At 43.2% G+C, this 16,550-nt stretch overlaps 1 protein-coding gene across 1 annotated transcript; it reads left to right on the top strand.

Annotated features, from left to right (window-relative positions):
• The first annotated feature begins 549 nt into the window (after positions 1–549).
• LOC123938746 (olfactory receptor 2T29-like) lies at positions 550–1,512 on the top strand. Its single transcript, XM_046000393.1, has one exon. It carries the CDS (start codon positions 550–552, stop codon positions 1,510–1,512), a length of 963 nt encoding a protein of 320 aa, XP_045856349.1.
• The last annotated feature ends 15,038 nt before the right edge of the window (positions 1,513–16,550 follow it).

A 16,550-nucleotide genomic window follows, 5' to 3' on the forward strand; every position in this document is an offset into this window, starting at 1 on the left:
ACATATATGTCCATATATTAGTGTTTTTGCTTTATTTGGGGAAATGCATAACCAGTAGAGGAATTATTAAGGCATGAATATTTTTTTAAAGATGTATTTTTTTGGTTTTGCTTTTTGTTTTTGTTTTTGTTTTACACAGAGAGAAAGATAACAGGGGACAGGGCAAAGGGAGAGGGAGAAAAAGAATCTCAAGAAGTCTCCCTGCTTGGTATTGAGCCTAGTGGAGCAGTTCTCAAACTCTGACCCTGAGATCAAAACTTGGTCAAAAGTTGGGGATTTAACCAACTAAGTCACCCAGGTTCCCCTAAGGTACTGTATTTTTGATTTGTGAATTCCTAAATTTCTATTAAATTTTTTCAATTACAGGTAATTTATACTCCTACAATTTGCAGGTCCTTGGAATTTCTCTTTATTAGTACCCTGGGTTCCTGTGTGTAAACATGCACACAGACACACACACAAGCTCACTAAAATTTTATTTCAGGTTGTCATATGCCATGAGTAATCTATTAACTCTACAGTTCTCCTTGGTGATTCAGGTAAAATCCAATGGAGAATACCACTTGGGTGGCCAACCATACTGGACGATTAGATTTTGAACTAGTGGGACTCTTCAGTCAATCCAACCACCCAACTCTTCTTTGTGTGGTCATTTTTGTGGTTTTCCTAATGGCCTTGTCTGGAAATACCATCCTGATCCTTCTGATACAGTGTGATGTTCACCTGCACAACCCCATGTACTTTTTTATCACCCAGTTGTCTCTCATGGATGTGATGTACATTTCTGTCACTGTGCCCAAGATGCTCATGGACCAGGTCACAGGAGTGAATAAGATCTCAGCCCCTGAATGCGGGATGCAGATGTTTCTTTATTTGACACTAGTAGGTTCAGAATTTTTCCTTCTAGCTGCCATGGCCTATGACCGCTATGTGGCCATCTGCCATCCACTCCGTTATCCTATCCTCATGAACCATAGGGTGTGTCTCCTCTTGGTGTCTTCTTCCTGGTTTCTAGGATCTGTGGATGGATTTATGCTCACACCCGTCACCATGACCTTCCCCTTCTGTAGATCCCGGGAGATCCATCATTTCTTCTGTGAGGTCCCTGCTGTAATGAAGCTTTCTTGCTCAGACACTTCCCTCTATGAGACCCTCATGTACCTGTGCTGTGTTCTCATGCTCCTCATCCCTGTGACAATCATTTCAAGCTCCTATTCTTTCATCCTCTTCACCATCCACAGGATGAACTCAGCAGAGGGACGGAAGAAGGCCTTTGCCACTTGTTCTTCCCACATGATGGTAGTCATCCTCTTCTATGGTGCTGCTGTCTATACCTACATGCTTCCCACCTCCTATCACACCCCAAAGAAGGACATGATTGTATCTGTCTTTTACACTATACTCACTCCTGTTCTAAATCCTTTAATTTATAGTCTTAGGAATAAGGATGTAACAAGGGCTCTAAAAAAAATGTTGAATGTGGGATCTGTCTTACATGAAAGTATAAAGTAAGAAATATTTGTACTGTTTCTTTTCCTTCATGCTACAAATTAGAAGTTTAGGATCTTATGCCAATGTTATTCTTCAGGTTCTCATACCATATGTCAACACCTATTCATCCCTTTCAGAGGAATTGTTTCCTTATACTGGAAAGCTCGTCATTTTTACACTTCTGTATTCAAAATATTTGTACAATTGTATTGTACCCATGTTATATTTTTCTGAAATTTACAACTGCACTGTGATTCTGTGGGAAAATACTCATATTTGTATGAAATACATATCAAGATATTCAGAAACAAGGGTCATAAGGTGATATGAGACAGACAGATGGAGAGAGAAGTGATAAATCAAATGGGGTGTAATGCTAATACGTGAATCTAGGCAAAAGGTATATTAATTCTTTATTGTACTATTATTAATATTAATACTACTTTTACTATTCATACTAATTTTCTATAAATTTGAAATTACTTGTGAATAAAATATAAAGTATCAAACTTTTGGCTATTTTAAAAATTTGTCCTTGATGCATAGTGTCATTTTAAGTCAAAAATCTTGAAAATCATGCAAAAATTAACATGGCTGATCATTACTGCATCAATCCAGTTGTTGTGCTGTGTTTAATTAGATCGATTTTGTTCCTTAGGTTTCAAAACTGAAGACATTCAGTGGCTGTTATCTCTCTGAAATCATTAGTACATTGTGGTAGAATGTACTGTGTGAAAAATATTAACCCCAAGAAGCCAGGCTTAGGGCAGCTTTCCAGCATAAAGTAATATCAGCTGAGATTGAAGTATGTCATTTATACAGACAAGCAGAGGAAGACCATCAAACAACCAATCTTTCATTTATTCAAAAAACACATCTTATGATAAAATAAAAAAATAACTAATAGCAAACTGAATTTAACATATAAATAACAAATGTCTATTATCCCTAAGGAATTTGGTCTATAGGTGTAGTTTGTGCAAATAGTTGTAGTAAAATACACAAATTATTTTGAGGCTCATGTAGAAAAGGCATAGGAGCACTATAAGCAAAGTTCAGGTGGTTGACCAAACAGGAGAAAAATGTCCCAATAGCACCTCCTTCCTGGTTCACCGTATACCTTCATTTCTTGCCCTTTCATGACCAAGACATTTACAAATGATAACAAAATGACCAGATTTGGATTGTAGAAAAGTTAAATCACTGGGAATCTATTGGAGAAGAGCAACACTTGGTTGAAGACCAGGAGAGTAGGAAGATGAGCTGAATAGTGTTGATCTAAGTGGAATGGACTTTTCCAAGTGGAATTATGGGCTTTTGGGGTGTAAGCTGGGCCTTGTTGAATATATTCCATAAAACCACAAATTTGGTTGCATGTTTACCCATTTCCAATTGTTAGGGTCCGTGATCAAAGGAATGAGACTGACACAAAGCGAAAATCAAGCAAAGCTTTATTTCGCGCCATGCATCAGAAATGAAACTGACCGGTAGGTGCCCGAGCCCCATGCATTACAAACCAAACTGACTGGTAGGTGCTGAGCCTTGCTGGGGCCACCGCCTCCTTGCCCTGGGGTCCCTCCTGGAGGCTCCCTGCCTCACCCTCACTCTACCACAGGCCACTCCTGACGAGTCCTCTCCCGGTGGCGCTGCTGCTTGGGGTGGCAAGGCCGCTGCAGATGAGGCAGCTCCCGGGACTTCTACTGAAGCGCCGCTGCTCAGGCAGCAAGGCCACTCACGGCGGCACCGCTGCAGATGAGGTTCCCAGCAATGCTGCTCCTGATGAGGCTGCTCCCGGTGGCGCCGCTGCTCACAGAAGCGAGGCTGCTCCCCAGGACGAGGCCGCTCCTGGCGGCGCTGCTGCTTGGGGTGGCAAGGCTCCCAGCAATGCTGCTCCCGATGATGAAAAGGGCACTGTCACTCTCCACAACCCCGACACTACCACTACCCTAACGGCTCCCAATGGTTCCTGCTACCAGCTACCCTAACTTCTCCTGCTACTATTCCCCCCTGCAGTCTCACAGACCAGCCTTTATAGAGGTGGTTGAGCCCGACCCACACACAGGTGGCCAATGGGATTGCAACTCACCTCAGTAAATATATGCATGCCCCACTGATTGGCCGTCTCCATCTAGCTGGCCTGGCCCGCCCCTATATCCCCCCCTTTTCTTTGGAAATTAGTCAAATCCTTGACCTTTCAACAGGTAACAATAGGAGCAACAATAAACTCACAGGTTTTTTAGCCTTAGCTTTAGTCCATGGTCAGCAGGGTCTGTCGGCTGCAGCTTCCATCTCTGGGGGGTGTTCTCATCCTCAGTTCGTTTGACATGACCCACATGAATCCAGGCCCTAATGCCTTCTACATTTACTGCTGTGGGGGTGGTCAAGATAACAGTAAATGGTCCCTTCCAGTGAGACTCCAAGTTTCCCACTTGATAGCGACGTATCCAAACCAAGTCCCCAGGTTGGTAAGGATGTGGTTCCACCTCGGCCTCCATCCCAGTGTGGGCAGTCAGGATCCCTGAGTGGGCTTTTTTTAAGATAGAATGTAATGCCTGCAATGACTGCAGTACAGATTGATCAGTCATTTCTGCTAGGGCAACTTCTTGTAGTTGAGGATTGGGGTGGTCTCCCAAACATTATTTCAAATGGGGTCACCTTGCTTAAATAGGGTGTACATCGTGCCCTGAGGAGGGCGCCAGTCTCCAGAATTAGTTTTGTCAAGGTCTCTTTAAGAATCCGGTTCATTCTCTCTACTTGCCCGGAACTCTGGGGCTGGTAGGCACAATGTAGTTTCCAATTAGTGCCCACGGTCTTGGCCAATGCCTGAGACTGAACTCACAAATGCAGGGCCATTGTCTGACCCGATTGTGAGAGGCAGCCCAAACCTAGGAATTATTTCTTCTAGTAGCTTTTTGGCTACCACTCCTGCCGTCTCATGTTTGGTGGGAAAAGCCTCTACCCAGCCTGAAAAGGTATCTACAAAAATTAACATGTACTTGTGCCCATATTTTCCAGGTTTCATTTCTGTAAAATCTATTTCCCAATAAATTCCTGGCTCCTTACCTCTTTCTCTTTTCCCTCTTCCCATTTTAGTTCTTCCCACATTAACTGCCTTTCATTGAGCACATCTATCAACTACATCCTGAACCATATGCCCTAATTTAGAAACCTGGAACTCCTTGCCTATAAGCTCCTTGAGTTTGTGTATCATCAAATGAGTACCCTGATGTATCTGGTTTACTAACTTTTTGCCTAGTCTTCGAGGAAGAATTATTTTTCCTGCTTCAGTCTTAGCCCCGTCCTCTTCATAGTCCAATTTAACCCATTTCTGTAAATACTTTAAATCTTCTTCTGAATAGTTCGGTTTTTCTGGTAGGGCTGTAACTGGGAGTGTAACCAGTTCTTGCACTGTTTCTCGGGCTGCTTGCTTTGTGGCTTGATCTGCTAATTGGTTTCCTTTTGAAATCAGATCAGTCCCCTTTTGGTGTCCCGGGCAATGCATAACGACCACGTTTTTGGGTCCCAAATAGCCTGGAGGAGAGCCAATATTTCTCCTCTGTTTTTAATTAATTTTCCTTCTGCTGCTAATAGGCCCCTTTCTTTATAAATAGCACCATGTATATGGAGAGTAGCAAAGGCATACCTGCTGTCCGTATACATGTTGGCGGTTTTACCTTTGGCCATCTGCAGTGCCTTAGTGAGTGCAATCAGTTCCACTTTTTGTGCCAAAGTTCCATGTGGCAGGGCTGCTGTCCAGAGTTTCTGCTCAGGAGAAACTACCTTAGCCCCCGCATACCTCTTTCCATTGATTATGTAGCTACTCCCATCTGTGAACAGAGTCATCTCAGCATCTGGGAGGGGAATGTCTCTGAGATCCAGGCTTATTCCTGAAACTTGGGTTAGGACCTCCCCACAGTCATGCGGGTGGTCAGCCAGCTCCTCTGGCAGCAGCGTGGCTGGATTTAGCACCACTGGGGGCCAGAAGGTCACTTTTGGTTCATTGAGGAGGAGGGCCTGATACCCCGTCACTCGGGCGTTTGTCATCCATAGGCCTGGTGGAGTCCAGAGAAGGCCCTCGATAGCATGTGTGGTGGTCAAGATGAGATTTTGACCCAAAGTCAATTTACTTGTATCCTTGACCAGGAGGGCCGTGGCAGCAATTATGTGGAGGCAAGGGGGGAACCCAGCTGCTACTGGATCTAGTTTCTTGCTAAGATAGGCTACTGGCCTTTGTCAAGGCTCCAGGGTTTGAGTTAAAGCTCCTTTGGCCACCCCTGCTTTTTCATTCACATACAAGTGGAAGGGCTTGGTAACATCCGGGATGGCCAATGCTGGGGCACGCAGTAAGGTTACTTGTAATTCCCGAAATGCTCCTTCAGCCTCAGCTGTCCACTCTATCATAGTGAGCCCCCCTTTTGCCAGTTCGTAGAGAGGTCGGGCAATCTCTGCAAACCATGGTATCCACAGCCTACAGTAGCCCACTGTCCCAAGAAACCCCCTCACTTGCTGGGGCATAGTGGGGAGGGGGTATTGGGTGATCACCTGTTTCCTGGACTCAGACAGTGAACGCACTCCCTCGTGAAGATCAAAGCCTAGATAAGTGGCATGGCTCTGACAGAGCTGTGCTTTCTTTGCTGACACCCGATACCTTTTTCCTACAGAGTCTGTAAGAGAGCTCTTGTCCCCTGCAAGAACTATGAGACTCATAGTTCTCAGTGGCTATCAGCAAGTCATCATCATACTGTAAAAGAGTGACTCCTCATTGGGTGTGATGCCAAAACAATGAACACTGTTATGCTGTAAATAAACAACAACAAAAAAGAGTGACTCCTGGGTTGGAGGTTCTGTACTCACACAAATCCTCGTGTAGTGCCTCATCAAAAATGGTGAGTGAATTCTTGAATCCTTGGGGAAGTCTTGTCCAGGTGAGTTGGCCTTGAAACCCTTTCTGTGGGTTGGACCACTCAAAAGCAAAATGGGGCTGAGATTCCTTTGCTAAAGATATGCAGAAAAATGCGTCCTTGAGATCTAAGACGGTATACACAGTTCTTTTGGGGCCCAGGAGGGAGAGTAGGGTATAGGGGTTAGGCACTGTTGGGTGGATATCTTCAACCCGTTTATTAACTTCCCGCAAGTCCTGAACAGGTCGGTACTCCCCAGTCTCGGTCTTTGTGATGGGCAGCAAAGGTGTGTTCCATGGAGATTTGCAAGGAACTAGGATCCCATCTCCTCTGAGGCAGTTAATGTGTTTTCTGATCCCTTCTTTTGCTTCCTGGGGAAGGGGGTACTGCTGAACGCGAATAGCCATAGCCATCGCCTTTAATTGTACCTCCACTGGAGGTTGTTCCTTGGCCAAGCCAGGGGGCTTCCCTTCTGCCCAGACCCCAGGAAACTCGACCTGTAGGATTTGGAGAAGGCTCCCCCCTTCCGTCTCCTCTGGATTTGAGACTGGCTCGTAAAGGAGGTATTCATCTACTGCTGCCATAAGCACCTGTACAGTGAGTTGTCTCAAGGTTACAGTCATGTCTCCTTCCGAGAACTGAAAGCCAGCTCTTAACTTATGGAGGAGATCTCTTCCCATCAAGTTATATGGGGCATTAGGGAGGACCAAAAATCGATGTTTAACTACTCCTGAGGACAAATTTAAAGTCCTTTCTATTGTCCATTTATGTCTCTCTGTGCCATTTGCTCCTTGTACCCAGACTTCTTCTCCAGATAGTTTTCCCATAGGTTTAAGTAATGATGAAAATTGGGCTCCCATGTCCACCAAAAAAATCAACTGATTTCCCCTCCACTTCAATTTTTACCCGAGGTTCGGGGAGGGGCTCTGAACCATGACCCCTTCAGTCTCTGGTGGCGAGCATTGCTGTCTTCCTTTTGGGGCACTGCCTGGCCCAAAGTGCTTTTCCCTTACAGTAAGTACACTGATCTGAATCTAAGTCTTCCCACCTACCTTCTCTGCACTTAGGATTTTCCTTCCATTTACTATCCCCAACCTGTTTCCTCCTCACCTCATGTAATGCCAAAACCTTAACCAGTTTTTTTTCTCTTTTTCATCCTCTTGTGCATCCCTGTTGATAAACACCTTTTCTGCTATTCTCACTAACTCAGTCAGATTCTTTCCTTCAAATTCTTCGATTTTCTGAAGTTTCCTCCTTATATCTGGGGCTGACTGACTAACAAATGCAAGATTCATTGCCCTCTGATTTTCGGCTGCCTCAGGGTCGATTGGGCTATACATTCTATAGGCTTCAATTAGCCTTTCTAGGAAAGCTCCTGGAGACACATTCTTACCATGAGTCACCATACTAATTTTGGATAAATTTATGGGTCTCCTTGCAGCTGCACAGAGGCCTCCCAGTAGAGCCTGGTGGTAGAAACATAAGCTCTCCTTACCTTCATTTGAATTTGGATCCCAGTCAGGGGCTTCCCTTGGGCAGTAATCTTCCATTTGGTGGGGATCGAGGTCCCTGCCAAGTCTCTCACTTATCACCTTATGGGTTTCTCTCATGATGTGATCCCTCTCTTCTGCATTAAAGAGAGACATAAGGAGCTGTTGAATATCCGCCCAGGTAGGTTGGTGGGTAAGAAAAACAGTCTCCAAGAGACTAATTAAATCCTGAGGGTAGACAGAAAAGGATTTGTGTTGGGTCTTCCAGTTATAGATGTCAGAAGAGGAGAAAGGGATATAGCTTAGGTGGGGGCGCCCTCTCCCATCCAGTAGAGCAACCTCACAGAGAGGCAGCACTGGTGCAGACAGTACTGGTGAGGTAAAGGGAGGATGAGGGGGATAGAGGAAAGGGGAAGGATCAGAGTGGTCTCTCTTCTTGGTGGTCCCATAGGTAGATCCCACCGCATATGAGATGGACTGGTAAAGGCATCTCGGGACCGAGAGTCAGATTTAGGGGACAGAAAAAGGGGGGGAAATTCCACATCCTCCACATCCTTTGGAGGTAGGATGGTCTTTTTCCCTGGCTCCCCCTCATCTGTCTGTTCTGGTTTTGGTGCTCTGACCTGCCTTAGAGGGAGAGAGATGGTTTCATTAGCAGGGGGAGGGTGGGACTTGAGCCATGATGATGGCTCTTCTATCAGATATCACCAGGCCAAAATGTATGGTATTTGGTCTTGATATAGTACTCTGAATATATTTTGCCAGCCCTTCCTGGCTTGCCAGGTCTCTGTGGACAGGTCTGACATTATTCTAATGGGCTTTCCTCTGTATGTAAGGAGCTTCTTTGTCTGTCCTAGCTGCTTTTAAGAGGGTCTCTCTTGAACCATAATTCCTCATTTTAACTATAAGGTGTCGTGAGGACTTTTGAGAATCTAAAATCTTGGGAGGAAATCTCTCTACCTCTAGTACATGAACGTTGTTTCCATTCGTGAGATTGTGAATATTTTCATAGACAACTTCTTCCACTACACCTTATAGAATTCTTTATTTTTCCTCCCCTTCAGGGATTCCAATAATTCTGACATTGGAACGTTTCATGGCATCATTTATTTCCCTGATTCTGTTTTCGTGGCTTCTGAGCTGTTTGTTCCAGGCTTCCTCCTGATCCTTTCTCTCTATCTGTTTGTCCTCCAGATGACTAATTCTATCTTCTGTCTCTGTTACCCTAACTTTTAGAGAATTTAGATTAGATTGGAACTCAATGAGAGCATTTTGAACATCATCCCTGTTGGCTTTCAGTTCTGCCCTAACATTGTGAACATCATCCCTGGTAGCTTTCAGTTATGCCCTAATCAATTCCATTTGGTCATCCATGGCTTTCTCCAACCTAGCTATTGCCTGGATAATTGTTAGTCTGAATTCCTTTTCTGACATATTGTCTATGTCGATAGCCATTAGCTCTGTTGCCGAAGGTCCATCCTCTGTATTTTTCTTCTGTTGGGTATTCCTCCTCCTAGTCATTTTGGTAAGAGATGACTGAACAGATGCAGCTGGATTTATCAATTGTGGTGCAGTCAAGGTGCACCCTGGAACGCTTCTGTGCAATCAGGGTTCCCCACCCAAATGAGAGGAAAAAGAAAAGAAAAAGAAATAGAGAAGAAGAAAGAAAAAAGAAAGGAAAAGAAAGGAAAAGAAAAACGGAAAGAGAGAGAGAGATAGGAAAAAAAGGGAAGATAAAAGAGAAGGCTCAGCCCAAATGGGCCCCAAGGTAAGATTTATGAAGTATACAAACAAAAACATACAAACAAAAAGACTGATAAAAGTATATGACAAGAGAAAAATGATGTGTACATATATATATGTATATATATGTGTGTGTATATATATATATATATATATGCAAAAAAAGGGAAGAACCTCATCAGAAAGAACCCCAAGTATAAGATTTATATATTATCAGGACAAACACAAATTCACAGAAACACTGGCAGAAGGAAAAATTGGGAGAGTGGTTATAAATTCTCAGTGTGGGCAAGGAAGTTTATTTTGATTCTTCCTGGATGTATCTTGATGTTTTTGTTAAGGGACTCAACTTTCCTAAGTTATAGGGGAATTAGAAACTGGTTTGCCTATAGAGGTAGCATTGATTGGGGAAAGGGGATTACCTTGAAGTTTAACTCTATATGTATAGTAGAAAATAAAAATTAAAAAAGAATAAACTAGACTAAACTAAGTTAAAATTAAAAAAGAATTTTAAAAAATTAGAAAAGCAAAAATGAAACATGGGTGTATGTATCAAAAAGTTCAGGTTAGAAGATTATTAAGGAATTTGATGTACTGGACATCTCAGTGTGATGGTAAATAGGTTAAAAATTATCTGTATGTATGAAAAAAAAAAGAACCAGAATATTGGTAAAGAGTTAAAAATAAAAGTTGTATGGTGGCTGTTCTCTTGTCGTCTTCTTTTTTTTCTTCCTTCCTGGTTGGTTTTTTGGGGGAGGGGCCTGCCACGTGGGTTTTCAGACAATGATGTTTCCTGAGTTAGGTCCTCCCGCTCCCCTCAAGGGGGTGGGCTCTGAGGAAACTTTTTCAGGCTTTTGATCTCTGGGGGTTTTTATGTTCTTTCATCTGTTTTCTCTCGCCTTGACAGCTTTTGATGGTTTTTGGAGTTTCAGAGGAGAGCAAACTGCTCGCAGACCTCCCTCTCAGAGAGAAGCCTCAGAATGCTCTGCCGAGCTGCTGGCAGAGTCGGTTCTGAGTCAAGGTCCCTGGGGATGCAGGAGCTCCTCGTTGTACCCAATACCAGGGCAGTGGCGGCTGTCTAAGCAGCTCCAGACCACCAGAGAGGTTCCAAGCAGAGATTACACACTGAGATTTTCCTGCTGTCCCGGGCTGGGATTGTCTGGTTTTTCCAGATGCCAGGGCTCCAGGCTAATGCCTATGAGCACCTCTCCCAAGGGAGGGTGTGGGACGCACGCATTTCAGGATTGCCGTCTGGCCAGGCTCCCAGCCCCTCACGGGAGCCAGACCCCACTCGTTCTCAGGCGCGCTGGCGTTCAGGCGCACTGGTGGCTCAGGGATGGAGACCTGATTTCTCCGCCTCACTCTCTCTGGCTCAGCACCAGGGGAGGCTGTCCTGGGTCTGGGGACTTAATTCCCTGTCCCTAACCACCCAGATTCCCACTATTTCCCCCCGCGATCATTTGCTCTTTGTTTTTTGAGTGCTTTCAAACAGACTCCAAGTTAATGCTGGTTCCCAGATGCAGGGCACTCTCGTATTGGGATATTACTTTCCAATCAGTCACCTCTGGTGGCTCCCTCCCCCTTTTGTTTATCTTCCAATATCAGTCCTATGTTCCCAGTCTCCTTTACCTCCCACTGGCGTCTTCTGCTCCTGTAGAGATCCAGACATGTATAATTCTGATCTCAGGCTGATTTCATGGGTGGTTGGAGTTCCCTGGTAGTTAATCAGCTCCCTTTAGGGTACAGGTTGAAAGGCACCTCCTCCTACTTCCCCGCCATCTTCACTCCCCTGGTCTTAATATAGATAGAAGACCTCACTCAGGGTAGAATAGATCTGAGTCAAGGCAAATGTTCCTTCTGGTGGCCACCCTGTGGAGAAAGTGGGCCACTCTAATTCACAGAGTGTTTTTAGTTTTCCTGGGTAAACCTTATCACCTGACTGAGTGGCTTTACCTTGTAAATCCTTGAAATGTTCAAAAGCAAGACCTAGGGGTGTCACAGGTCCCTTAATCCCTGCTTGTCCCATTTCTCCAAATACAACAAACAACACAACAGACAATAAAAATCAAGGCAGAGACAACCACAGGTTGGGCGATCCCCATCCAGAGTCTGCTGCTGGTGGGGACTTTCTTGGTCCCCTGGAAACACAATAAACCACACAACAGGCAACAAAAGAACCAGGCAAAGACAACTGCAGGCCCAATGATTCTTACCCAGAATCTGCCCCTGGTGGGGGATTTCTTTACCCCCTGACTGTCTAGGGGAATTGAACCCCCGTATGTCTAGGGGGACTCGAACCCCCCAACTGTCTAGGGGGACTCGAAACCCCGACCACCCAGGGGGACTTGAACCCCCTGTTGATCTATCACCACAGGGATGGGGCATTCCTGCATCCACTTCATTCCCTGTGGAGCATGGCTGCATCCAGCTTCTCCCCAGTGGGCTATAACCTGGAGTTCCGCAACCAGACAGACAGACAAGATCAATAGAGGCTTTTTCCAGAAATTCCGATGCTGGCTCATTTCTCGTCATTTGATCCTCGACGAGCCTCCAATGTTAGGGTCCTTGATGAAAGGAACAAGACTGACACAAAGCGAAAATCAAGCAAAGCTTTATTTCATGCCATGCATCAGAAACAAAACTGACCGGTAGGTGCCTGAGCCCCATGCATTAGAAATCAAACTGACCAGTAGGTGCCCAAGCCCCATGCATTAGAAATCAAACTGACCATAGTTGCCTGAGCCTTGCTGGGGGCCACAGGCTCCTTGCCCTGAGGTCCCTCCTGGAGGCTACCTGCCTCACCCTCACTGTACCACAGGCCGCTCCTGACGAGGCCGCTCCCGGCAGCATTGCTGCTTGGGGTGGCGAGGCTGCTGCAGATGAGGCCGCTCCCCAGCTGTCTAGTGACAGAGCCGCTGATCGGGTGGCAAGGCCACTCATGGTGGCGCCGCTGCAGATGAGGCCGCTCCCGACGAGGCCGCTCCCGGAGGAACCGCTGCTCGGGGTGGCGAGGCCACTGCAGATGAGACCACTTCCCAGCCATCTAGTGACAGCACAGCTGCTTGGGCAGCGAGGCTACTCACGGCAGCACTGCTGCAGATGTGGCTCCCAGCAATGCTGTTCCTGATGAGGCTGCACCGCTGGCTCCTGATGAGGCTGCTCCTAGCGGTGCCGCTGCTTGCGGTGGCAAGGCAGCTCGCGTCAGCGCCGCTGCTTGGGGTGGTGAGGCCGCTCCCCAGAACAAGGCCACTCCTGGCAGCGCCACTGCTTGGGGCGGCGAGGCTCCCAGCAATGCTGCTCCCGACGATGAAAAGGGCACTGTCACTCTCCACAATCCTGACACTACCACTACCCTAATGGCTCCCAAATGATCCTGCTACCGGCTACCCTAACTCCTCCTGCTACTATCCCCCGCAGTCTCACAGACCAGCCTTTATAGAGGTGGTTGAGCCCAGCCCACACACAGGTGGCCAATGGGATTGCAACTCACCTCAGTAAATATATGCATGCCCCACTGATGGGCTGTCTCCATCTAGCTGGCCTGGCCCACCCCTACACCAATTAGCTCTGACAAGTTGTGAATTATCAGGTAGTTTCAAAAGGGGTTATTCCTTTCTTTTCTTTTCTTTCTTTCTTTTTTTTTTTTTTTTTTTTTTTGACACGCTTGATCCTTTCATGACTAGAAAATAAGGATCTTGCAGTATTTGGGGAAGAGTTTTTGAAAATTAGCTTAAAATATTGTTGTTGTAGTCAAATGAAGTATATAAGATATGGACACTCTTTAACTTCTAAAATATTTGAGTAGTGTATATATCACCCCTCAATTTTTTGGACCATAATGACACATACATTTTTAAAAAATTTTATTCTATTTTTTCAGTGTTCCAAGATTCATTATTTATGCACCACACCCAGTGCTCCATGCAATATGTGCCCTTCTTAATACCCACCACCAGGCCTTTCCAACCTCCCCAAAACCCTCAGTTTGTTTCTCAGAGTCCACACACATTTTTTATTCCATTTAAAACACTGTAGACATGGGAAACAAAATGGAGCAAAACAAAACAAAATGTTTTGTAGATCCATATTTTTTCAAAGATGAATTTTTTACTCTATCTCAAGAAAAAATGAGACAAAAAATATTTTAGAATGAAAAATTATTTAAGTAAAATGCTCAAAATGCAATTTTCCATAGCTTATACTAATAAGGATTTATGTGAACTCTTCGCTGGCAAATCTTAGTCAAATTACATTTATTATATTATATAGAGTACATGATACTAGTAAATACTAGTAAAATTGGAAGAGTTTCTGTCACTCATATGCACTTACAGTGCTACTAGCTGTGCACTGAAGTAGTACAAACTTCAAAATATGTTCATGTGTTTGTGCTCATGATTCAACCAGAATTTGGTCAGAGAAATAATTTTTAACCCATGAAAAGAAGCCCTCAGTGATCCTACATCAAAGGACATAAAGGATTATGATTGAAATTATTACCATATTGGGGATCTGGGTGTCTCAGTCTGCTAAGCATATGTCTTTGGCTCAGATCATGATCCCAGAGTCCTGGGATCAAGCCCAATGTAAGGCTCTCTGCTCAATGGGGAGCCTTCTTATCCTTCTCCCTCTGCTGGTTCACCTACTTTTGCTTTCTCTCTGTCAAATAAATAAATAAAATGTTTAAAAATAACAAAGATATTATTACCAAATTTAGGAATAAACCAACATAGGTGAAGAAGTTTGCATTGTTTTTCACAAATGCACTGCTTTTTTATGGAATATTTTATTTGGTTTATTTATTTTACATTATATGCCAGTCACTATTCTAATGATGTTATGTATATTAACTTATTCAAATATATTAAACTCTTTGAAACAGATACTATTTTTGTTATTGTGGTGGTGGTTGTTCAATTTGTTTGATTGTGGTAGGAACATCTATGTTGAGATCATACTTCTTAGCAATTTTTTAAAGTGTACACTATAGTACTCTTGACTATAGGGCAGGTATTCATTTTATCTCATTTTACACATAAGGAAACTAAGGCACCAACAATTTAGCTAATTTGTTTGAGGCCACTAGGTAGTAATGTCCAAATGGATATTTGCTAACAAGTGTGAACTCTGAGTTAGTTGAGTGATGGTCTTTCCACAGTGTAAAAGGGTGTGCTTGGGTTAAAGTTATTTCTGTCATCCTTCCTGTAGAATGAAAACAGTGATACCAAGTTCTAGAGAAAACCAGTTTATTTTACTACTATTTAACTGACTGACAGTATACATTTTCTGTGAGAAGACAGAAGATGCCACATATTGTTTTCAAATAATTTCCCAAGTGTGAGTAATTATATTTCAATTACTTATAATTTTGTAATGTTATAAACATAAATGCCATTGCAATATAAAGGATAAAGCATTATTGATATTAAATCATAACCACAGGAGTTTGTTTTCATAATTTTAGGATTGAATAATCCTTCTACACAGAAGTTTGTCTCTAAGAAAGTTCTATTTGCTTGGTACAGCAATTCATTGATAGATTAGTTTTCAAATTTGAGTTTTGAAATATGTTTACCACATATGTGCATGCTAGAGTTAATAATAAACGCCAGTTAACATATTTTTTTAAAGATTTTATTTATTTATTTGACAGAGAGAGATCACAAGTAGGCAGAGAGGCAGGCAGAGAGAGAGGAGGAAGCAGGCTCTCCGCCGAGCAGAGAGTACAATGCGGGACTCGATCCCAGGACCCTGAGATCATGACCTGAGCCAAAGGCAGAGGCTTAACCCACTGAGCCACCCAGGCGCCCCACATCTTTTTTTTTCTGATGTATATAAAATTTTCTTTTTTAAAAATTTAAATTCACTTAGCCAACATATACTACATCATTAGTTTTTGGTGTAGTGGTCAATGACTCATTAGTTGTGTATTACACCCAGTACTCATCTTAAGTAAAACTTTGAATTACCCAGCTAATAATTAATTTCACTAGTAAAATATTAAATAAAGTCAACATTTAGGACTTAAGCAGAAGGTGTCTGAAAAAAATGTAATTCCCTAGACTGAAACCAGGAGGTGTAAAAATCAGGTCCAATTATAAATTCCTAACTAGCTTCACTAGTGAGTGGTAAATAATACTATATAATCAAGACAAATGTTAGAAGAGTAACTTGCATTTATTTATTGAATGATTGATTTATACAAATTTGTGTATGTTGACCATGTACATACATATTAATCTACCTCCTTAATTTATTGAGGTTTACTGTGTACCAGGCACTAGGCTTGACTACTTTATACGTTTTTTTTTTACTTTTTTTCCAAATAATATTAAGAATATATTAGTATATATGACATGCAATATTACATTAGTTTTGGTATACAACATAGTGTTTTGATAAGTTTATATGTTATACTACTGCCATCATAACTATAGCCACCATCTGCCACTATACACCATTATTTAAATACCATTGACTACAGTCCTTATGTTGTGCCTTTTTTATTCCTGTGACTTGTTCATTCCATAATTGGAAGACAGTATCCCCAACTCTCCTTCACCCATTTTGCCCATCACTCTACCCCTCTCCCATCTGGTGAACATAATTTTGTTTTCTGTATTTATAGGTCTGATTCTTGTTTTTGTGCATTCAAGTGTGTTTGGGATTCCATATGTGGCTGATTCCATATGTGACTGAAATCATATGGTGACTGTCTTTCTCAGTCAGACTTATTTCACTTAGCCAAATGTCCTCCAGACCCATCCATGTAATCACAAATGACAAGATATCTTTATTTTCTAAGGCTGAATAACATTCCATTTTATCTCACATTCCATAATTTGTCATTGTTTATTCATTCATTGGTTGACAGACATTTAGCTTGTTTCCTTATCTTAGCAACTATGAATGATAAAACAATATG

The sequence above is a fragment of the Meles meles genome, chromosome 3, assembly GCF_922984935.1.
Source record: "Meles meles chromosome 3, mMelMel3.1 paternal haplotype, whole genome shotgun sequence".
Lineage (NCBI taxonomy): Eukaryota > Metazoa > Chordata > Mammalia > Carnivora > Mustelidae > Meles > Meles meles.

Bases quoted from the DNA above. Each gene is read 5' to 3' on its own strand.
- LOC123938746 (XM_046000393.1), top strand. From the start codon at position 550: ATGGAGAATACCACTTGGGTGGCCAACCATACTGGACGATTAGATTTT.